This window comes from Arachis hypogaea, chromosome 2 (assembly GCF_003086295.3).
Source record: "Arachis hypogaea cultivar Tifrunner chromosome 2, arahy.Tifrunner.gnm2.J5K5, whole genome shotgun sequence".
In the NCBI taxonomy this organism is placed as follows: Eukaryota; Viridiplantae; Streptophyta; class Magnoliopsida; order Fabales; family Fabaceae; genus Arachis; species Arachis hypogaea.
This window is the reverse complement of record NC_092037.1, coordinates 37,293,245-37,317,898: the sequence shown is the minus strand read 5'-3', so window position 1 is coordinate 37,317,898 and position 24,654 is coordinate 37,293,245. Positions and strand designations below refer to the sequence as shown.

At 41.2% G+C, this 24,654-nt stretch overlaps 1 protein-coding gene across 1 annotated transcript; it reads left to right on the top strand.

Annotated features, from left to right (window-relative positions):
- Positions 1–19,990: 19,990 nt before the first annotated feature.
- On the top strand, positions 19,991–20,389 carry LOC112724205 (uncharacterized). Its single transcript, XM_025775402.1, has one exon. It carries the CDS (start codon positions 19,991–19,993, stop codon positions 20,387–20,389), a length of 399 nt encoding a protein of 132 aa, XP_025631187.1.
- The last annotated feature ends 4,265 nt before the right edge of the window (positions 20,390–24,654 follow it).

Genomic DNA, 24,654 nt, shown 5'->3' with positions numbered 1-24,654 from the left:
TAGAAGAACAGAATTGAGATTCAATTATGCAGAAAATAAAATGCAAAGAGCTTGAATGGGAATTGGGACAGAATTTCCCCAATTTCACACACCCAATGCTCAGAAAACAGAAGAGTAGAATTGCCCAAGAGAAGTGAGGAAGGAGATCAATCAATTCTCCTTTGATCCTCTTGGTGCTCGGACAAATCTCTCAAGAAAGCTCAAAGACAAAAGTTAAAAGCTCAAAAATGAAAGCAAAATTTCAAAGCTCAAAGTAAAGGTAGCTAAAGGTCCTAATTACATCAAACTAAGTCCTATTTATACACTTTCTATTCTTGGATAATGGGATTTGGATGGGCTTTTGGATTGGTGAAGAAATGAATTCAAATGAATTTTTAATTTGAATTTTGGCCCAAAAACCACTCCCAGGAGGCTGCCCTACCCTTGTGGAGGGCAGGGCAGAAAAATGAAGCTTGGTGCATGGATTTGGTGCGGCCATGTGCGAGTTGGTGCGGCGTGTTGTGATTCTGGCGCGTCCTGGTGCGAGTCTGGCACGAGGTTGGTGCGCCAGAGGCTGCCCTGCCCGCGCCAAGGGCAGGGCGGGAAAGTTTGGTGCGCCAGGGAGCGTTGTGCGTGCGGATGGTGCTGCCACGGGGTGTTAGTGCGTGCGGATGGTGCTGCCAGGAATGAAAAACGCTGCCCTGCCCGCGCCAAGGGCAGGGCAGGATCGGTTTGGTGCGCCAGGGAGGAAACGCGCGCGCCAGATGCTGCCAGGACGAGGAAATTGGTGCGCCAGAGTGAGAAACGGTGCGCCAAGACCGTGCCAATTCAAATGCTGCCCTGCCCGCGCCAAGGGCAGGGCAGGGTTGCCATATTGCACGCCCGTGTTCGAACCTGGGCCGATGCAAACGCGCTTCTTTTTCTCTTGGCTTTTTGGCACGCTAGTCACCCTTAGTCTTTGGCTTCCTCATGGTCCCTTGCTCGAGCCTTGTAGCATGCATAGTTGATATTTTCTTCTTGATTTTCTTCCTCATGGAGCCCGATTCTGCTCTCCACAAGGGCAGGGCAGAGTTTGCTTCTCTTGGTTCCAAGGCATCATTTTGTGCTCTGCCCTTGGAGTGGGCAGGGCAGAGTTGCCTTCCTTGGCTTGGTCACTTAATGCTGCCCTCCTAGAGGGCAGTCTGCCCTTGTGGAGGGCAAGGTTGCTTCCCTCATTAGTTGCGGCACGCTTCTCTCCTCTTTGGCCACGCTTTCCTTTTCTTGTGTCACGCTTCTTAGGCCACGCTTTTCATTTTCTTTTCTTTTCTTCACCTAAAATAAACCAAACAACCACTCAAAGTATCACTAAATTCAAGAGGCTTATAAATCAATTAAAATGCAATTAAAATTAGCTTAAACCTCATGATTAACATTAAATTCATGGTGGTTGCTTGATTTAAAGAGGTTATGCATTTTCACTCCAAATCACTTACTTAGAATGCAAGAAAGTGCATAAATGCTAGCTAAACAAGTGAAATTAGCTTGAAAAATGGGTATATGATGACTTGTCATCACAACACCAAACTTAAACATTGCTTGTCCCCAAGCAAGCATCAAAACTAAGAGAAAATGGAATGAATAAGACAAGTGTATATATCCTTATTATGCAGATAGCAGAACTTGATCTTTGGGGCATTTATGCAGACAATGACACTCATTTATTGTTGCTGCTGCATAATACACATTTTGCATCAAAGGTTTGCTAAACTTGCTGTTATAAGACTCACTTTTTACTCACTCCCTTGATAACTTTTCTTAGCTTACAAAGCTTAAACAGGCTTATTACTCTTTTATAGGTTGGGTGTCAAATGCTGCAGCATAGCCTTTGGCTTTATTTTCTTTTCTTTTGCTCAACATCCTTCCACCACAGACACTTAGCTCATTAGTTCTTCCTAGGATCATTGATGCCCAGCATCTCTTTGGATTACTAAGTGCTTTGTATCTAAGTTGCTCTTTATTGTGGATTTTCAATTGGCCATCCCAAATCAGTTGATCTAAGTGACCGGGTTTCAAAATACCCCTTAGAATTTACTCATCCAAGCAGATCTCAGTACAAGAACACCACAGACATTTGTCCTAAGGTTTAAGCCATTGGTGTCCAACCTTTACTCTTTGTTTTTCTTGCCATTTTGGCTTTTTCTTTCCCTTTTTCTTTCTGTTTTTGTTACCAAGGGTTGTTTCATTCTTCATAAAAGTCTTTGTAACAGCAAGCTAACTCACAATTGAATGAGACTGATATTATGCACCACTTATTTCATGAGTTATGCATTTAATCAAACACATGTGCCACCACCAACTTCCATTCATACTCATGCAACATTGGACATTTTACTTTTCAATTCAAACCAAACTCTTTTATTTAAGCAATTGGGAAACAAAGCAATATTTAAAGCTAAATGATGGATACAAGCATTATGCAGACTTATCATTTTTAACAAACCATTTCACTTGTAGCTAAATGAACACTTTAGCAAGAAATACAATGACTTCCAGTTTCGAAACATCACACAGCAGCAAGGATTAAGTTCAGATACAACCTTTGAAGTTGCAGCTCTTTGATTTTTCCTTCTGTTGTGTCCTCTTTGAGTTAAGATGCATAATGTCTTCAATTATTGACTCTGTCCTGCATAATCCTCAAAGTTGCTTGCTTCTCAAGCCCTTAATTATATGGTTAGTAAGCATAATACTGAGTGTGGCTCTTGGATCGATTTTGGTGTGTGAACACCAAACTTAATTGTTTTGCCACTGTCTCAGATGTACCAAGTTAACCATATTTGAAACCATGTATTCTTGCTAAAGGTTAATGGAATTAGAGCTAGAAAACAATTCAACAGTTGAATAATAGGTTTGATTACTTGGAGCTAGAATCATGCAAGAGGTGAGAATGTGTTAATTGATATTTTTGGTGGAACACCAAACTTAGAAGTTTTCATTCTCCCTCAAATTGTTTTTGGTGTGCAACACCAAACTTAGCTCCTTGCAATGCACAACAATTACTCAACATTTTTATTGAAAAGCTATGAAAAGAAACTACCTCAGGTTGGGTTGCCTCCCAACAAGCGCTCTTTTATTGTCATTAGCGTGACATCTTCATTTTTGCTTCAAGAGGGATTCAGGTTCTGGACCTCCTTCTCTTTGTTCCATTGCCCTCCTAGGTACAATTTTGCTCTATGACCATTTGCTGTAAATTGATTCTTTGTTGCTTCATCTAGTAATTCAATGCTCCCATAAGGAAAAACCTTAGTCACCAAGTATGGACCAGTCCATTTAGACTTAAGCTTGCCAGGGAATATCTTGAGCCGTGAATTATACAAGAGTACTTGTTGTCCTGGTTTGAACTCTTTCTTCAAAATCTTCCTGTCATGCCATTTCTTAGCTTTCTCCTTGTATATCTTGGTATTTTCATAGGCTTCTAGCCTAAACTCATCTAGCTCATTCAGCTACAACAATCTTTTCTCTCCTGCTGCTTCAGAATCCAAATTTAGAAGTTTAGTGGCCCAAAAGGCTTTGTGCTCAAGCTCTACAGGGAGATGACAGGCTTTGCCATATAACAGTTGAAATGGAGACTTCCCAATAGGAGTTTTAAAAGCTGTTCTATATGCCCAAAGTGCATCTTCCAACTTCCGAGCTCAATCCTTTCTTGTGCTACCAACTGTTTTCTCTAGGATCTTCTTTAGTTCCCTGTTTGCTAATTCTGCTTGACCATTAGTTTGGGGATGATATGGTGTGGCTACCTTGTGAATAACTCCATATTTGTGGAGAAGCTTCTCCATTTGTCTATTACAAAAATGGCCACCACCATCACTGATGAGACCCTTGGGCACTCCATATCTAGTAAAAATGTGCTTCTTTAGGAATTGAAGGACAACTTGTGCATCACAGGTAGTTGTGGCTATGGCTTCCACCCATTTTGAAACATATTCTACTGCTACCAAGATGTATCTAAATGAATAGGAGGGAGGAAAGGGTCCCATGAAATCAATGCCCCAAAGATCAAATAATTCTACTTCCAAAATGAAGTTTTGTGGCATTTCGTTCCTTCTTGTTAATCCTCCTGCTCTTTGACATTCATTACATTGGTGGACAAACTCCCTGGCATCTTTGAAGATGGTTGGCCAATAGAAACCACTTTGTAGAATCTTTGCTGCTGTTCTTTCTGGACCAAAGTGTCCACCATAAGCTGAGCCATGGCAATGCCATAATATATCTTTTGTTTCACTTTCAGGAATACATCTCCTGATTATTCCATCAGAGCATCTTCTGAACAAATAGGGTTCATCCCATAAGAACTTCTTTGCTTCATTGATTAGTTTCCTCACTTGTTGCTTAGTGAATTCTTGTGGTATCTTTCTCCCTACTTTGTAGTTTGCTATATCAGCAAACCATGGTGTTTGTTGGATTTGCATGAGATGTTCATCTGGGAAGCTTTCATTCACAGGTAATGCAGCCTTTTGAATTGTCTCTGGTGGCAGCCTTGACAAGTGATCAGCAACTAGATTTTCAGTGCCTTTCCTGTCCCTCACCTCAATATCAAATTCTTGTAAGAGTAGAATCCATCTGATAAGCCTTGGTTTAGCATCCTGCTTTGACATCAAATACTTGAGAGCAGCATGATCAGTATAAACCACAATTTTAGATCCTATCAAGTACGATCTAAACTTATCAAATGCATAAACCACAGCTAACAATTCCTTCTCTGTTGTGGTGTAATTTTTTTGAGCTTCATTTAATACTTTACTTGCATAATATATGACATGATGCAGGTTTCCCTTTTTCTGTCCAAGTACAACACCAATTGCAATTTCACTTGCATCACACATAAGTTCAAATGGTAAGTTCCAATCCGGGGGTGTGATGATTGGTGCTGTTGTGAGTTTCTGTTTTAAAGTTTCAAAAGCATGCTGGCAAGTTTTATCAAAAACAAAAGGTTGATCATTCATCAAAAGGTTACTCAAAGGTTTGGCTATTTTAGAAAAATCTTTGATGAACCTTCTATAAAATCCTGCATGCCCCAAGAAACTTCTAACAGATTTCACATTAGTTGGTGGAGGGAGTTTTTCTATTATTTCAACTTTTGCCTTGTCAACCTCTATTCCTCTTCTTGAAACTTTATGACCAAGAACAATTCCCTCAGGTACCATGAAATGGCACTTCTCCCAATTCAAAACCAAATTAGTTTCTTGGCACCGTTTCAAAACAAGAGTTAGATGGTTTAAGCAAGTATTGAAATTATCACCAAAAACAGAGAAGTCATCCATGAAAACCTCTAAGAATTTTTCAACCATATCTGAGAAAATGGAAAGCATACACCTTTGAAAAGTGGCTGGGGCATTGCATAATCCGAATGGCATTCTTCTATAGGCAAAAACCCCAACTGGGCATGTGAATGAAGTCTTTTCTTGGTCTTTTGGATCCACCACTATCTGATTATACCCAGAATAGCCATCAAGGAAGCAATAATAAGCATGGCCAGCCAACCTTTCAAGCATTTGATCAATGAAAGGAAGTGGGAAGTGGTCTTTGCGTGTGGCATCATTCAACCTTCTATAGTCAATGCACATTCTCCGCCCTGTCACCGTTCTGGTGGGAATGAGCTCATTCTTTTCATTAGTAATGACTGTCATCCCTCCTTTCTTTGGTACCACTTGGACTGGGCTTATCCATGAGCTATCGGAAATGGGATATATGATTCCTGCATTCCATAACTTCATCACTTCCTTTTGGACAACTTCCTTCATTGCAGGGTTTAATCTTCTCTGAGGTTGAATTACTGCTTTGGAATTGTCTTCCAAAAGAATCTTATGCATGCATATTGTAGGGCTGATGCCTTTTAGGTCATCAATGGTCCATCCTAAGGCATCCTTGTGGGCTCTGAGAACATCAAGAAGCTCTCCTTCTTCTTTCTTTGTCAAGGATGAATTGATGATCACCGGGAGGCTTTCTGAAGTCCCAATAAATGCATATTTGAGATGAGAAGGTAATGGCTTCAGTTCTTGCTTTTGCACCTCTTCTTTCTTGCTTGGTTCCACTCCTTTGTTTATGAAAGCTTCAGCCACATGTTCCTCTATTATTTCTTGATTGTCCTTTTCTTGCTCATGTTGATCAATGTCTAACATTTCTTCCACCAAGCTTTCTATCATATCCACCCTCAAATGATCTTCCTTCTCTGGGGGGTGTTGCATTGACTTAAAAACATTGATGATCATTTGCTCATTGTGTACTCTGAAAATCATTTCCCCTTTTTCCACATCAATAATGGCTCTTGCAGTTGCTAGAAATGGTCTGCCCAAGATGATTGAATTGTTGCCTTCCTCATCAGTATCAAGGATTACAAAGTCTGCAGGGAAGATAAACTCTCCAACCTTTACTAGCAAATTCTCCACAATTCCACTTGGTATCTTGATTGACCTGTCTGCCATGACTAGTGACATCTTGGTGGGTTTGAGTTCTTCTATGGCAAGCTTTTTCATCATGGACAAAGGCATCAAGTTAATACTAGCTCCAAGATCACAAAGGGCTTTATCCAAGGATAGTTTGCCTATAGTGCATGACACTACAAAACTCCCTGGATCCTTGAGTTTTGGTGGGATTCCCTTTTGGAGCACGGCACTACATTCCTCATTGAGCATCACTGTTTCCTTCTCATTCCAATCCCTTTTCTTGTTGATGAGCTCCTTTAGAAACTTAGCATACAAGGGCATTTGCTCCAAAGCCTCTGCCAAAGGTATGTTAATTTCCAATTTCTTGAAAGTCTCAAGAAATTTGTGGAAGTGCTGGTCCTTTGTTTCCTTGTGAAATCTTTGTGGGTAAGGCAGTGGTGGTGTTGAGCTCTTCACCACTTGATGCAGTTTTGGAATTGGTTCCTCCATGATTTGCTTGCCTTTCTTTAAATTCTGTGGCATGTTGTCTTCCTCTGTGAGCTTTTCTGAAGCACTCTTGCTTATCTTGTCTTGGTTGATGGTTTCATCCTTCTTTGTTGGCTCAGTGTCATTCTCCATAAGCTTCTTTGTTGCTCCTTGGTTACCATCTGTCAACACCCTTCCACTTCTTAGTTGCACAACCTTGCATTCTTCCTTTGGGTTGGGAATGGTGTCACTAGGTAGTGAACTTGATGGCTTCTCAACAGAGATCTTCTTAGAGATTTGTCCAATCTGCCTCTCTAGGTTCTTCATGGAAGCTTCTTGATTTTTGTTTGTCAATTCTTGGCTCTTCATTAGTTTCTCCAAGAGTAGCTCTAGATTGGTGATTCTCTGTGAGTCTTGGGAGATGGTTTGATTTTGGGGTGTTGATGGATGAATATAAGTGTTTTGGTTAGTTGGGTGGTTATTGGGTGGGTATTGGTTAGAATTTGGGTTGTTGTTTTGTGGTTTTCTGCATGAGTTTTGGTTAGTGTTTGGCTGGGAGTTATGGTTTGTGTTTTTCCAATTGTTTTGGCCTGTGTTTCTTTGCCATGGTTGTTGGTTTTGGGTATGGTTGTCTCCCCATCTAAGGTTGGGATGGTTCTTCCAAGATGGGTTGTAGGTATCACCATAGACTTCATTTGTTCCAGGATTTTGGTTGTGCATGTATTGGACTTGCTCTTGTTATTGCTCCTCTTGAGTTTCTTCATTTTGCACCCAAGTGGTTGGAGGTTGGCTTGTGGTGTTCACTGCTGCCACTTGCAAGCCATCAATTCTCTTAGCCATTTGCTCAAATTGTTGTTGAATCTGTTGCTGCATCATCTTGTTTTGAGCTAAGATTGAATCAACTCCTTCCAACTCCATGACTCCTCTTCTCTGTGATGGTTGGCGTTGTCTTTGATGAGCAAAGAAATATTGGTTGTTGGCCACCATCTCAATAAGGTTTTGAGCTTCCTCTGTGGTCTTCATGAGTTGTAAAGAGCCTCCGGCAGAGTGATCAAGAGCTTCTTGAGCTTTAAGGGTGAGGCCTTCATAGAAGTTTTGTAGCTTGTCCCACTCAGTGAACATCTCTGGTGGACACTTCCTCAATAGAGCCTTATATCTCTCCCATGCTTCATATAAGTTCTCGGCCTCCATTTGAGTGAATGTTTGAACCTCTGTCTTCAACCTTAGGACTCTTTGAGGGGGGTAGAATTTGGCAAGAAACTTGCTCACTAAGTCATCCCAAGTATTGATGCTTTCTTTTGGAAAAGTCTCTAGCCATTGAGTTGCTTTATCACTGAGAGAGAATGGGAAGAGTAGTAACTTGTAGCTATCAGGAGGTACACCATTTGTCTTCACTGTGTCACATATTCTCAAGAAAGTGGACAAATGTTGGTTTGGATCTTCCAAAGGCCCTCCTCCAAAAGAACAATTGTTTTGAACCAGAGTGATGAGTTGTGGCTTGAGTTCAAAGTTGTTTGCATTGACATTGGGAGGAAGAATGCTACTCCCACAATGCTTGGCATTTGCAAATGTGTATGAAGCCAAAACTCTTCTCTGTTGTTGATTATTGTTGGCTCCGTCTCCTGGTTGATTGGTATCTCCTTCCATATCTTGGAATTCCTCCTCAGATTCTTCTTCTTCTCCAACAATGTACTTCCCTCTTTCAGCTCTTCTTATTCTCCGAAGAGTCCTTGGATCAATTTTAGTGATGATAGGAGAGGATCTCCCTATACCTGACATACAAACACACAACAATAAACACACAAACCCAGAAAGCCAATGAAACTTCAATCTATAGCTAGAATGAAGGTTCAGTTAGTTTAAGCAAAAATTCAAACAGTTAGTGTGTTAGTGAGAGTTAGAACAACAGAAAAGAAAAATGCTTAATCTAGACCTCCACTTCACTTAATCATTGTCAATCTATTTCAATCCCCGGCAACGGCGCCAAAAACTTGATGTGTGGAAGACGATCCAACACAAAACTCACCGGCAAGTGTACCGGGTCGCATCAAGTAATAATAATTCACATGAGTGAGGTCGATCCCACAGGGATTGAAGGATTGAGCAATTTTAGTTTAGTGGGTGATTTAGTCAAGCGAATCAAGTTTTAGTTGAGTGATTTGTGTTTAACAGAAAGTAAATGACATTAAATGTAAAGGGGGAAGGGAAAAATGCAGTAAATTGAAGAACAGAATTGTAAATGTGCAGAATCTTAAAGAGCAAGGAAGTAAATGACTAAAACTTAAAGTGCAAGAAACTTAAATTGCAGTAACTTAAAGGGCAAGAAAGATAAATGACTTGAATATAAAAGGGAATTGAGGAATGGGATTGCAAGATCTAAACAAAGCTGAAGTAAATTGTAGCAAGAGATTGAGCAGAATTTAAATCAGGAGCAAGTAGCATCCAAACAGAATTGAAATAAAATGCAGCAGAGGTTCACAGAAGAACCAAGAGTGAATTATGATCTCAGGATCCCAAGGGCTTAGGTAGCAGAGCCTAAAACCCAATTTCCTTCCCAGATCTGAATTAACTAAGCAATTGACAAAAAATTAAAGATAAAGCAGTAGAAGAACAGAATTGAGATTCAATTATGCAGAAAATAAAATGCAAAAAGCTTGAATGGGAATTGGGACAGAATTTCCCCAATTTCACACACCCAATGCTCAGAAAACAGAAGAGTAGAATTGCCCAAGAGAAGTGAGGAAGGAGATCAATCAATTCTCCTTTGATCCTCTTGGTGCTCGGACAAATCTCTCAAGAAAGCTCAAAGACAAAAGTTAAAAGCTCAAAAATGAAAGCAAAATTTCAAAGCTCAAAGTAAAGGTAGCTAAAGGTCCTAATTACATCAAACTAAGTCCTATTTATACACTTTCTATTCTTGGATAATGGGATTTGGATGGGCTTTTGGATTGGTGAAGAAATGAATTCAAATGAATTTTTAATTTGAATTTTGGCCCAAAAACCACTCCCAGGAGGCTGCCCTACCCTTGTGGAGGGCAGGGCAGAAAAATGAAGCTTGGTGCATGGATTTGGTGCGGCCATGTGCGAGTTGGTGCGGCGTGTTGTGATTCTGGCGCGTCCTGGTGCGAGTCTGGCACGAGGTTGGTGCGCCAGGGAGCGTTGTGCGTGCGGATGGTGCTGCCAGGGGGTGTTAGTGCGTGCGGATGGTGCTGCCAGGAATGAAAAACGCTGCCCTGCCCGCGCCAAGGGCAGGGCAGGATCGGTTTGGTGCGCCAGGGAGGAAACGCGCGCGCCAGATGCTGCCAGGACGAGGAAATTGGTGCGCCAGAGTGAGAAATGGTGCGCCAAGACCGTGCCAATTCAAATGCTGCCCTGCCCGCGCCAAGGGCAGGGCAGGGTTGCCATATTGCACGCCCGTGTTCGAACCTGGGCCGATGCAAACACGCTTCTTTTTCTCTTGGCTTTTTGGCACGCTAGTCACCCTTAGTCTTTGGCTTCCTCATGGTCCCTTGCTCGAGCCTTGTAGCATGCATAGTTGATATTTTCTTCTTGATTTTCTTCCTCATGGAGCCCGATTCTGCTCTCCACAAGGGCAGGGCAGAGTTTGCTTCTCTTGGTTCCAAGGCATCATTTTGTGCTCTGCCCTTGGAGTGGGCAGGGCAGAGTTGCCTTCCTTGGCTTGGTCACTTAATGCTGCCCTCCTAGAGGGCAGTCTGCCCTTGTGGAGGGCAAGGTTGCTTCCCTCATTAGTTGCGGCACGCTTCTCTCCTCTTTGGCCACGCTTTCCTTTTCTTGTGTCACGCTTCTTAGGCCACGCTTTTCATTTTCTTTTCTTTTCTTCACCTAAAATAAACCAAACAACCACTCAAAGTATCACTAAATTCAAGAGGCTTATAAATCAATTAAAATGCAATTAAAATTAGCTTAAACCTCATGATTAACATTAAATTCATGGTGGTTGCTTGATTTAAAGAAGTTATGCATTTTCACTCCAAATCACTTACTTAGAATGCAAGAAAGTGCATAAATGCTAGCTAAACAAGTGAAATTAGCTTGAAAAATGGGTATATGATGACTTGTCATCAGGCGTATGAAGATGTTGTGCTCCTTCTGAATCTCTGCTTTCCTACTGCCTTCATCCAATCCTTCTTATTCCTTTCCATGGCAAGCTGTATGTAGGGCATCACCGTTGTCAATGGCTACATCCTATCCTCTCAGTGAAAAAGGTCTAAATTCTCTATCACGGCGTGGCAAATCATCTGTTGGTTCTCGATCATGTCGGAATAGAATCCCTTGATTCTTTTGCGTTTGTCATCACACCCAACAATCGCGAGTTTGAAGCTCGTCACAGTCATTCAATCCCAGAATTCTACTCGGAATACCACAGACAAGGTTTAGACTTTCCGGATTCTCATGAATGCCGCCATCAATTCTAGCTTATACCACGAAGACTCTGATCTCACAGAATGGAAGGCTCGGTTGTCAGGCGAGGGCAACCATGCGTCGTGCATCAGGAATCCAAGAGATACACACTCTAGCTTTCGCTTGTAGAATGGAAGTGGTTGTCAGGCACGCGTTCATAGGGACGGATGATGATGAGTGTCACGGATCATCACATCCATCAGGTTGAAGTACAAGTAGTATCTTAGAACAGAAATAAGATTGAATTCGAATAAAAGATAGTAGTAATTGCATTAAAACTCGAGGTACAGCAGAGCTCTACACCCTTAATCTACGGTGTATAGAAACTCCACCGTTGAAAATACATAAGTGATGAAGGTTCGGGCATGGCCGAATGGACAGCCCCCAAAACGTGATCACAGGATCAAAAATACAATCCCAGATGTCTAATACAATAGTAAAATGTCCTATTTATACTAGACTAGCTACTAGGGTTTACAGAAGTAAGTAATTAATGCAGAAATCCACTTCCGGGGCCCACTTGATGTGTGCTTGGGCTGAGCTTGAACTTTACATGTGCAGAGGCTTCTCTTAGAGTTGAACGCCAAGTTGTAACGTGTTTTTGGCGTTCAACTCTGGTTCGTGATGTGTTTCTGGCGTTTGACTCCAGAATGTAGCATAGAACTGGCGTTGAGCGCCAGTTTGCATCGCCTAATCCTGAATAAAGTATGGACTATTATATATTGCTGGAAAGCTCTAGATGTCTACTTTTCAACGCCGTTAAGAACGCGCCATTTGGATTCTGTAGCTCTAGAAAATCCATTTCGAGTGCAGGGAGGTCAGAATCCAACAGCATCAGCAGTCCTTTGTCAGCCTCCTTATCAGAGTTTTGCTCAGGTCCCTCAATTTTAGCTAGAAATTACCTGAAATCACAGAAAAACACACAAACTCATAGTAAAGTCCAGAAATTTGAATTTAGCATAAAAACTAATGAAAACATCCCTAAAAGTAGCTAGATTATACTAAAAACTATCTAAAAACAATGCCAAAAAGCGTATAAATTATCCGCTCATCACTCTCCTTCCCAAATCACCATGCAACACAACATTCAAGTGGGTAAAATTCTTATCTTCAAGCTCTACTTTCTCACTTGAATATGATTTAATTGAAACGGATGGACAACTTAGAGCTCTTTGTGGAATTAAAAGTAAGAACGAGTTGTGTAGTGGTTGGAAATTTGGTATTAGGCTCACTAAGGTCAAGCTCCCAAGGTATAGGAACCATGATTGGAAGAATGTCACTTTGCATGGGTCTCGACGGAAGGCTTGGTGTGCTAAAGAGAATTCTATGTGTCAACCACCCGGAAAAAAAAGTATGAAGATCAAATTGAAGACGTGTGCGAAAATAAGATATGGGATCCCGGTTCGCTATGTGAAGACCAACTATGGGGACTCATATCTTGGGTAGAACTCTATCCTAGATTGGTGAAGACGGTTGGAAATTCTATCAACCAATTGAGAAGTAAAGACCCTTGGAGATTCAAGGATGAGTACAAGCATAAGCCGCCATGACAATGAGTGCCTCAAAATGTCCAACTTAAGGACTTAAACTAAAAGTACTAGGTGGGAGACACCCCACCATGGTATACTCATTCCACCCTCTTGTAGATCTCATTAATAAGTGATTTGAGTTACCATTGTAGGTAGTTCCCCATTTCATTTTAGTCGCCTTAATAAATTGGTTGTTAGCATTTTGACATGTATGTTGTTCTTATTAGTAGATGAATAAATCAAATTGTATTTTTGTGAATTGTATGATTTTTGATTGAATAAAGAGTTGTAGGCATTATAGGGAGCTCTTGGGCATTTTTCTGTCTTTTAGCAATAAAAAAGGGGGGGAAAGGACGCGTGCGCACGCGTCCATGAGCGGATGCACCACCATACTGAACTCCAGAGAGTTGGGCCTCCCTTATGCGAATATTAGGCTTTTAGCCCAACTCGCAGAACGCCGACGCGCACATGCCGCGCGCGCGTCCATGCACATAGAAGGCCATGCACGCGGAAGCGCACTTGCCACGCACGCGTCACCATGCTAATGCCACCATTCCATACATACATCCCGAGAGTTAGGCGAGCGTTGGGCCAACACTAAGCCTCTGGCCCAACCTCCATCACGCGGACGCGCACGGCGCGCCTGTGCGCCCATGAGATTATAAGAGAATGCGCACGCATGCGCACAGGCCGTGTGCGCGCCGATCCAGTGATGCGACTTCTAGGCCAATGACCCGAGACTTGTGCCAACTCTGGGCCAACATTAAGCCTCCAACCCAACTCCTAGCACACATGCGCAGTGTACGCGCACGCGTCCTTACCAACTCTCACCACCCACGCGTAAGCGCTCAAGGCGCACACACGTCACTTCCCAAAATTCATCAATGCACGCGGACGCGCGTTGTGCGCGCCCGCGTCAATTCGAAAAGAGGGATAACCCTAGGGCGCGACGAACACTCACGCAAACCCACTCTCTTCTCTAACATCCCTCTTACCACTCTTCCATCTTCTCTACCGCGCCGGCGCCATCAGCGCCACCGATGACCGCCTTCGCCACGCCCCATCCTCCTTCTCCCTCTCTTCCTCACTCTCTCTTTCCCACACGCTCTCTTTCTCCCCCTCTCACTGCCACAGCCCAGCACCGCCGCGGCCACCGGCGCGCCTCCACCGTAGTCGCCGTCGTCACTCCTCTCTCACCAGCATCCCTATTCTCTCTCGCCTTATCACTCATTCCTCCTCTCTCACTACCGCCACTTCAACCGAGCACCACCGGCGCGCCTCTACCGTCGCCATCATCTGAGGCGGCAACTCTTTCTCTACTTCTGCCTTACCCCTCCTACCTACCCAGCTCCAATCCTCATCTCTAGCCCTGCTCCAGGTTACTAGCCTCGACTCCAATTCTGTTGTCTTTATTTTCGTTTTAGTTACTTGTTAGGCTCTGTTAGTTGATTAGATTTTGATTCTATCTGCTAGGTTAGATAGAAATAACTGCTGTTAGGTAGCTAGGTTCTGGATAGAGGATTCTAGGCCTGATAAGTGCACCGTATTTGTTTACCTAGTTCTGTACATATTGCTTGCTGCACACAATTTTCATATTTCTTTTCATTAGGCAATTCTCCACTATACCACTAATCATCAAACTTTATTTTCCTAACTCACTAATTTCTCTAACTTACTAACTTCACTTTTAATTACATTTAACCATTTAACCATTCTTTTAGGGTATAATTGATGAATATGCCTATTCTTTGAGCGTTGTGTTGCATTGGTTGAAATTTTGAATTCTTGGAGTATGCTTCCATTTTCTATGCTTACTTGCTATCCAAGTTTTCTATTTTAGTTCACCATTTGCCTATTTGTCATTCATCTTACTTGCTTCGTGCTACTTGCTTAATTGCTTATATTCTATTCTATCCTATTTTTCAAGATGTCAGACAAAGGAAAAGCCATAGCCACTACCTCCAAGAAGAGGAAACACTCTAAGACTTCTACCCCTTCTCCCTATACCAATTATGATAAGAATTCGCTGAGTGAAACGGATAAGGAAAATCAGTTGCTACCTTCCACTGACCCAACCAAATTTCCCAACCTTTACTGTGAGCTTCGCCTTCCCAATTATCGGAAGAAGAACTAGAACATTGAAAAGAGACTAGTCCTCCCCAATGATGTGAGACGCGCCATCAATAGCCGCATTCTAGAGTTGGGTTTGGACTTTGTTGATAGGGATCTGGGAAACATAAACATCTCATGGGTCAAGGAGTTCTATTGCAACTTCTTCCGTGCCACTCTTGATTCCGTACAGCTAAGGGGTAGAGAGATTATAATTACTGAGGCTACTATTGAGGAAGCATTGCAGTGCCGACACCTTACTGATGACACATGCGCTCATCAGCAGGCAGAAACAGCTATCCACTGCATGACCTTTGACTATGAGGAGCTTAAGCGCGTGATTGCCACACCTGATGCTCCATGGGTAATGGATTCGGGTAACACAAAGCCCAAAGGGATGCTTTTCGCTCATTTGACTAGAGAGGCTAAGACTTGGCAGATAATTTTTCCCACTATGTCCTGCCCACTACTCACTTTTCTGAGATCCCGATGGAGATGTTAGTTCTGATTGGCTGTGTCATGGAGGACAAGGAGGTATATTTTCCCCGGTTGATCCGGCAGAGCATGTGGTGAGCACACATTCGTGGCCTACTCCGGTTTCCTACACTGGTCACCAGCATGGCTGCACTAGCTAAGGTTCCTTGGCAGGATGATGATGTGACACCACCACCCCCAGAGGACGACGACAAGGAGGATACATTCCTTGGGGTGGCTAGTTGCACGAGAAGCCCCTGGCTAGACGCCGTTCTAGGGCTAGAGCGGTTGTGGAGGCAGCTAGACCTTCACCTTCCACAGCAGCAGCTCCATCCTCCTCTACAACCCCTTCTTCAGCCGCAGCCTATGTGCCACCACCACCAGCACCTGAGTCGACATACCTATTGGTTCAACGTCTTTTTCAGTTCATGGAGCACAGCAAGCACCAGCTCATGCGTCGCCTGGATTGGATTGACCAGGTGTTTATCTCACAGGGTATTGAGCTACCTCTGCTCCTGAATTCTCTAGCCTCTGATGAGTAGGATCTAGAGGAGGAGCAGGTTGAGGAGCTGGCTCAGCAGGATGCACCACCAGAGACCATGTCACTACAGAGACCACAGAGATCCAGCAGCCAGTACCACAGCCACAGCCACAGCCAGAGCTGACTGGTGTACCTCTCCCTGATCCTCAGGATTAGCATCAGGGACGATGCTTGATCTTAAGTGTGGGGAGGTTGCCGTTGGCACCATTAGAGGACCGGTGAACATGTTGGCGTATTTCCTAGTTATATTTTCCTAGTTATCTTATTTTGTGCACTTTTGTATATATTTGTCATTTTGGATATTTTGGATACATTTACCTTAGTTGTTGCATACCTTGTCATTTTCGATTTTAGATATTTTGGATGCTAGATTCATACTTTAGTTGGATTTTTCTTTATATAGTTATCTTTTTAGCTTGTGGTTGTCATTAGAAATTGTTTTTGGAATTGTCAAGACCTAGTTAACCCTTGTTGCATAAGAAAAATGTTTGTTTTTGAGTGAAAAAGAAAAAAAGGGTAAACTAGGGAATTTTTAGAATTTCTCAATCACAACAATGCTTAGTCAAATATTAAAATTTTTCAAGGAATTTAACTATACAGCACCACCCCAATTGATTGGAAAAATTTTGTGGAACTTGCTTGAATTTTACACTTTGTGAAGCATGTATTGAGCTAAGAACACAAGCAAGTGAGTTTTGATCCTATTGATGTGGTTACATTTTATAACCACTTATTTCCCTTCTTGTGTGCAGTTGTTCTCTTTCTATGATTGTGATCCTTGATTTGCCCAATTCTATATGTCCAATTATTCCTTGTATTCATGTATTTGTATGATTGATGCCATTTTTCATTAGCTCACTTAACCAAATAGCCTACCTTTTACCATCCATTGCAACCAAGTTTGAGCCTATGCTTAACCCAATTATTCTTCATTTTAGCACATTACAAGCCCTAAAGTGGAAAATAATAAAAGTTCCTTGTTTGGATCTTTGATTGGCTTAAGCTAGTGAGAGTGTCTATTATTCAAGTTTGGGGAGATTTGGGAACATTGGTTGGGATGAAAGGGATATTTTGTTTTTTTATATTTAGGAATTGGGTGTATGCTCATGTATTGATTAAGTGTAAGACCTTATGCATTGATATTCTTGAAAGAAGAAAAAAAATGATGAAAAGAAAAAAAAACAAAGAAAGATATTGTAAATGAGGAAAAGAAAAGAAAAGTATATATAGAAAAAGCAAAAAAGAAAGGAAAAAAAAAGGCAAAAAAAGGGGACAAAATGCCTTAAAGTAAAGTTCAAATAAAAGATCAATGCATAAGTGTTGTGAAATAAAAAAAAGAAAATGCATGAGTATGTGGAAAAGTGAAAGATGGGTAGTTAGGTTAGAATTCAATTATATAGGTCACTATATAGGTTAGGTGGGAAAGTTTAAGCTCATCAAAGGTCCAAATTCTAGTCCAGTTATCCATATATGATCCTACCTTGACCCTAGCCCCATTACAACCTATGAAAGACCTCATGATGAATATGCATGCATGGATTAAGTGTTGATTGTTAGAAGAAGATCAAATCTTGGAAAGCATGATTAGAAGAGAATTGAGTGAATTAACCCTTAAACACTTGAGTGAAAAGAGCGGATACACATCCGGTGAGGGTTCCATAGCTCAATTACATGTTTTCACCACTATCATTTATATTCATGCAAGTTTATAATTCTTTTGATAATCCAATGCAACTGTGGTTTGGACTTGGTTCCTATTGCTCTAGCTCTTGTGCTTACACATGTTTCCTTGGGAATTGATTTGTTTGACCAAGCAAGTGCATTCACTATAGGTAGTTGCATTTAGATAGATTGCATATAGTTTAGTTGCATTTAGTAAATGACATACCCCTTAGTTCATTCTTATTTTAGCATGAGGACATGCTAAGGTTTAAGTGTGGGGAGGTTGATAAACCCCGTTTTTAGGGTTTATCTTGTATTTGAATTTAGAATATTTTGCTAACCTTTTCTCACATTTAGCCAATGAATTAGCATAATTTTATGATCTCTCCTGTATTTGTGCTTGAATGTAAAAACATATTTTTTTTAAGCCTTTAATTTGGTAATTTTAATTCATCCTTGATTCCATAAGATGCCTTGATGCGTTTGCTAGTAATCTCAGGATAAAATAGGCTAGGCATGGATCAAAGGAGCAAGGAAGGAAGCATGCAAGTGGAAAGAAGCATAAAAGCCAAAGAATTTATCTCGGCCAAGGATGCGCACGCGCACAAGGCGCTCGCGCGACATTGCGAAATCGGCCAGAGACGCGTATGCATACCGTGCGCATCCGCGCTGAAGGCCGCACGTGAGTTTTAAACAGAAAATGTGCCCAGCAATTTCTGGGAAGCTGTGGGGCCCAGTTACAACCAATTTTGGCACCAAAGTGCTATAAAGGACCAAGGATTGAAGGGGGGAGGCATCATCATATCATCATCATTCATTCACATTAGGATTAGTTTAGAGGTAGTTCCTAGAGAGAGAAGCTCTCACTTCTCTCTAGAATTAGGATTAGGTTTAGGTTAATCTCTCCTCTTAGATCTAGGTTTAATTCATGCTTTGATTTACTATTTCTTTATCAATTCTTATTCCTCTCTTCTTTCTCTCTCTAGTTTTGTATTTTAATTCTTTTGATTCTTCACTTTGTTGTAGATATATTTTTGTTCTCTTATTTTCTTTCAATAATACAATTTGAGGTAATTCATGATAATTGTGATTTTCTTGATTGTTGTTGTTAATTCTTTGTATTCAATTGTTGTTAGAATTCATTCTTGTTGTGATTTACTATACTTTTCTTTTGTACCTTCCAAGTGTTTGATGAAATGCTTGGAAGGATGTTAGAGTAGAATTTTATGTTCTTGGCTTGGGAAGATAACTTAGGATCTCTTGTGTTACTAATATCCAAGTGATTGATTGTTGATAGCCATTGACTCTAGCCTTCATTAATTCAATTAGTGGAAACCTAGGATTTATGGACTTGGATTGATATAACTCACTTGACTTTCCTTTGCTATTTGTTAGAGGATGACTTAGTGGGATTGACCCTTGTAACTATCATAATTGTGGCTAGTGATAATGATAGAGATCCTTGACCATCAAACTTTGCCAAGACCGTTTGTTAATAAAATTTTGTTTCCATTTACTATTCATGTTTCTCATCTAAAACCCCAAAATAAACAAGTCCATAACCAATAACAAGAACACTACCCTGCAAGTCCTTTGAGAGACGACCCGAGGTTTAAATACTTCGGTTTATAGATTTTAGGGGTTTGTACTTGTAACAAACAAATTTTTGTATGAAAAGGATTATTGTTGGTTTAGAAACTATACTTTACAACGAGACTTCATTAGTGAAATTCTAAACCATCAAAAAACCAATCATCAACACTATTTAAGGATGAAGTTGTTTTTTGTAAATCTTGTTCACCATGTAAGAGGTTTGGTAATATATCCAAAAAGGATGAAATGCCCAACAATCCATGCTATCCTGTGAAATTTTTTATGTCTGAGGTATTGACTTCATGGGTCAATTTCCAAACTCTAATGGTTTCTTTTATGTACTGTTAGTTGTTGATTACGTTTCTAAATGGGTGGAAGCAATTCCTACCCGTACTGATGATGCTAACACTGTTGTCTCTTTTGTTAGAGATCATATTATCTGTCGCTTTGGATCACCGCAAGCAATCATGAGTGATCGAGGCACTCACTTTTGCAACAGGAGATTAACAGGCCTACTAAAGAAACATGGCATCATTCACAAGATAGCAACAGCCTACCATCCCCAGACCAATGGGCAAGCAGAGGTGTCTAACAGAGAGATAAAGCACATATTGCAGAAGATAGTCAAACCTCACTGGAAGGACTGGAGCACCAGACTTGTTGATGCGCTCTGGGCCTACCGGACAGTATACAAGACACCAATCAGAATGAGTCCCTTCCGCTTAGTCTAGGAAAAGGCGTACCTCCTCCCAGTGGAGATAGAACATAAATCTTTATGGGCAATACGAGAATGCAACATGGGATTTGAGAAAGCCGGAGCTGAGAGAAAGTTGCAATTACAGGAGCTAGAATGCCTTCGTCTAGAAGCCTATGAGAATTCCAGGCTATACAAGGAAAAAGTGAGGGCTATACATGACAAGAACATAAAGCGCAGGAAGTTCAGACCTGGTGACTTAGTTCTCCTCTACAACTCCAGGTTGAGACTCATGCCAGGCAAGCTAAGATCTAGATGGAAAGGCCCCAATAGGGTGGAAAAGGTTGAACCTTATGGCGTTTTCCATCTGCGCCATCCCTCAAGCAACAAGATCCTCAAGGTTAATGGTCACCGCCTAAAGCTTTACCATGGTGAAAAGATGAAGGACAACAAGGAACTAGAGATCTTCCATCTGGAAGATCCATCTTCAGCAGACGACTGAACTGGTAGACCGTCCAACTTAAGGACGTTAAAGCAAAGTGCTGGGTGGGAGACAGCCCACCATGGTATGATCATTCCCTTCTCTCTTTTCTAGCTTTAGTTACTGACTCTTCTTACCTTCACTACATACATTTGCATTCTGCATTTGCATCTGCATATAAAAAAATGGCAGAAAGTTGCGTGGGAGCAGTGCAGAAAGTGTGCCAATCGCACAAGCATCACCACGCGTACACATCCCTCACGTGTACGCGTCATCTGAGAAATTGGCACATTGACGCGTGCGCGTGCCCTTGCGAATTCGACGTAAAAGGTGTTGTGGCCGAAAGTTGGGCTGGCTTTGTGCTAGCGCTGTGCCCAAGGCACAAATTGCATCACGCGTACGCGTCGTGAACGCGTGCGTGTCACTTTCACAAGAAGCACTTCCACGCATGCGCGTGCCTGACACGCACGCGTCATCTGGCATTTTGGCACACATCCAAATTTGAACAGAGGATTGTGCGAGAGCCACGTTGCCCTCACGCTAGTAGCACAAACACGGTCACACGTTTGCGTGACCAACGCTTATGCATCACCTCCCTCTCTGCGCATCCCACGCGTACGCGTGGACCACGCGTACGCGTCATGCGCACAACATCACCTGAACCCTACACAGCCCTATTTTCTTTTCTTATCTTTTCCAAATCCTAATTTCTTTCTTCTTCTTTTTTTCTTCTTCTTCTTCTTCTTCTTTTACTCTTTTCTTCTTATTTTCTCTTCCCTCATATTGTCTCACTCTTACATTCTCATTCATCTCTCTTTCTCACCTTCTTCTCAAGGTTCTTTATTTCTATTTTCTCTCCTTTCTTCCTCTTAATTATTTACTTTTGCATCATCTTACTTGGTGTTAGATATCTTAATGGGTGATTTCTTCTATAATTGCTTGTGAATTATTATGGAATTGTCTGACAATTTATATTCATTATTTTTGGGAACCTTGCATGTTCCAATTTAATTCTTTCCTTATCATATTCAACATGCATGCTAAGTATTTGTGAAAAAAACTGTATGGCATTGTGCAATTTTAAATTATTCTATTCTTCTACTCTAATGCCTGATTTTCACAAAATTCCTTTCAATTTTTTATTAATGGAATATAATTATCAATACAAATAGATTGTTAGTTTGAAACATTTGATAATCAAATTAGGCATTTAATGCTTGATCTATGCTACTCATGCCTTTGCTGGCATGCTAATAAACATCTTGCATTTACTTGCCATACCAGGCACTTGCTATATTTCCATTGATGAACTGATCACATGTAGTCGCAACCATGTTTTCATGACATCTTCATTACCTTGGCATTGATTATCACTTGTACTGTGCTCTTCCTTGCTTTAACCCTTAGCTTTAAATGTAACTTTCCTTTTCCCTTTTTAGGATGGCCACCAAGAAGGGTAAAGAGAAAGCTACTCCCAAACCACCAGCAAGGAAAGGGACAAAAAGAGCACTAACTGCGGTAGCATCTTCAACAACTGTCAAACCATCAACAAAGCGAGTAAAGAGGATCAACAAGGTCAATGAATCTGAAAAAGCCTTTCCAGCAAGGGATACTACGCGGTTCACTAACTGTTACAGTGAGCAGATGTTCCCCATCCTGGCTGCGATGAACTACAACAATGAGCACCTTCTTATCCTCCCTACCAACATTGTTGACTTGCTAGAGCCCCACATTGATAGAAGATAATTGGGATTCTTACGGAGACAGGCAAGGCAGGTTAATCATTCATGGGTAGTTGAATTCTACTCCAACTTTCACATGCCAACCCTGCAGTCTGTCTATGTCCGTCAGAAGTAAGTCCCCATCTCTAAAAGGGTCATTCAGCAAGCTTTAGATCTTTCCCCTGCTCTAGAAGGATTGGACGCATTTCAAGAAGCCTCTCTCAAGCACCAGCAATACTCATTTGACTGGGACGACGTTCTCAAAATTATAGCACAACCTGGCAGCAGATGGATCTATAGTTACCATCGATCCTAACCTAAGGGCATATTGGCTTCTGCATTTACCTTGGAGGCTCGCGTGTGGACACAGATTATGTCCCACTACGTCTTCCCGAGCACTCACGAGTCCTCTTTTACTGCAGACATGGCTGTACTCATCTGGTGTATCCTTACGGACCAGCCTCTCAACTTACCAAGACACATCCGGCAAGCCATGGGACACGTATAGATTGCGGGCAACCTACCTTTTCCCGCCTTAGTTTCAGATCTAGTCTCAGCCGCCGGAGTCTCCTACAGAGCTGGAGACACCAAGGCCATGATTCTACGAGACAATCAGAAAGTCCCCAATGGGAAGTACCTCTGACTCCTACCAGCCACTATTAGCCGGACTGTAGACCCGGCCGGAGATACTCCTTCTCCTTCTACATCGTAAGCACCTTCAACAAATCAGCTACTCCTTCAGATACTACAGAGGTTGGATCGCATGGAGCGCCGTAACAAGCGCCAATTCACATACCTGAAGCAGCTAATTGTTGGGAAGCACCCACCTGCAGAAGACCCAGACACTCCGGACTCCACTTCAACTACCAGCACGGGGAGCCCTGCCGACCCCAATTATGGAGATGCTGTTACCAGACCCCCTTCGTTCCTGACTGATGGCACCGAGGATGGTGCCAAGCTTTAAGTGTGGGGAGGTCGGTCAGTACCTGACTTTCGGAGGTAACTTTTCTTTCTCTTAGCACCAGTAGATAAATTAGTAGGTAATTTTCTGTTTGTTTAGATAGAATAGATTGCATAGTAATAATTAGTTGCATACATGTTCTACTTGGTTGAAAAATAATAAGTTCTTTTCAAAGACCTTATTTTTGAAAAATTTCACTAATTCAAAATAAAACTCTATGTTAAACTTGTTTGAAGACTATAATTTGGAACATGGTTAGAGCTAGAACACACAACCCAGTAAGATTTTGAGCCTAATTGTATGGTTACACTATTTAACCATTATTTTTATTCTTGTGTGTTTTCTCTCCTCTATAATTACAATCTATGATTTGTTCCATTCTACATGTCCATTATTTAATGTATTCATGCATATATATGATTGAGGCCATCAATTATTATTAGCTCACTATCCCAAATAGCCTACCATTCTAATTACCTTTGTTCACCCCTTTGAGCCTTTCAATTCCCTTTTATTCTTTATATTACCACATCACTAGCCTTAATCGGAAAAATAAGTAATTATCCCAATTGAATCTTTGGTTAGCTTAAGATAGAGATTGTGTGTCAATCAAGTGTGGGGAAAACTATGGGAACTTGGGTTAAAAAGAAAGTATGCTAATTGATAAATTTTAAAAGCTTGAATGCCACTAATGTGAAATTATGAAAACCAATTGCATTGATTCTATAATGCTTTAAAAGATAAAAAAATAAAAAATAAATAAAAAATAAAAAAATTTATATGTCTCAGTTTAATGTTAGGGGAAAGGAAGCACCCCAATGCTAAGTTAATAAAAAGATCAATGCATTTGATGGGGAATAAAAGAACATTTAAGTACATGAGTAGGTACAACATACAAAGTGAGATTACGGGCATTTAGGCATGATTTTAGAAGCATAGGAAACGTGTGTGTGTGTGTGTGTGTGTGTGTGTTAGGTGAGAACTTAGGATAATCAAGGATTCAATTTTCATCTCACTTAGCCATATATGTACCCTCACCCTTACCTAAGCCCCATTACAACCTTAAGAAAGACCTCATGATGTTTGCATGTGTGCATTAAATACTTGTTGATTGGTTAGATGAAGAACAAATTTTAGAAAGCATGAATGGAGGAGACTAGAGTGGATTACGCTATACACCTGAGTGCCTAGAGTGCATACACACTCCTAGTGAGGGTTCAAGCTTGACTCTATGTTCCCGGATTTCATGAGCTATCTTCTAACAAGTTTACTTATTCTTATTATGTGCTTTAGATTAGTGGAATTTGATTTCTGTTTGTCTTGGAAGACTTGTTTATTTTATTAACTAAGTAGGCATAGACATTTCATCATATAGTTGCATTCATATGTATAGATTGCATTGCATCGCATGAGTCCTATTGTCTCTATTCATTCTTTCTAAGTTTCCTTGAGTTTAGCATGAGGACATGCTAATGTGTAAGAGTGGAGAGGTTGATAAATCGCTATTTTACGGTTTATCTTATGCTCAATTGAGTGGTATTTATTAGATTCTTCCCACATTTATCCATGTAATTATCATGTTATACATTTACCTTCCTGATCTA

Excerpts from the sequence above, each read along its gene's own strand:
- LOC112724205 (XM_025775402.1), top strand. The coding sequence starts at position 19,991 with ATGGGATTTGAGAAAGCCGGAGCTGAGAGAAAGTTGCAATTACAGGAG.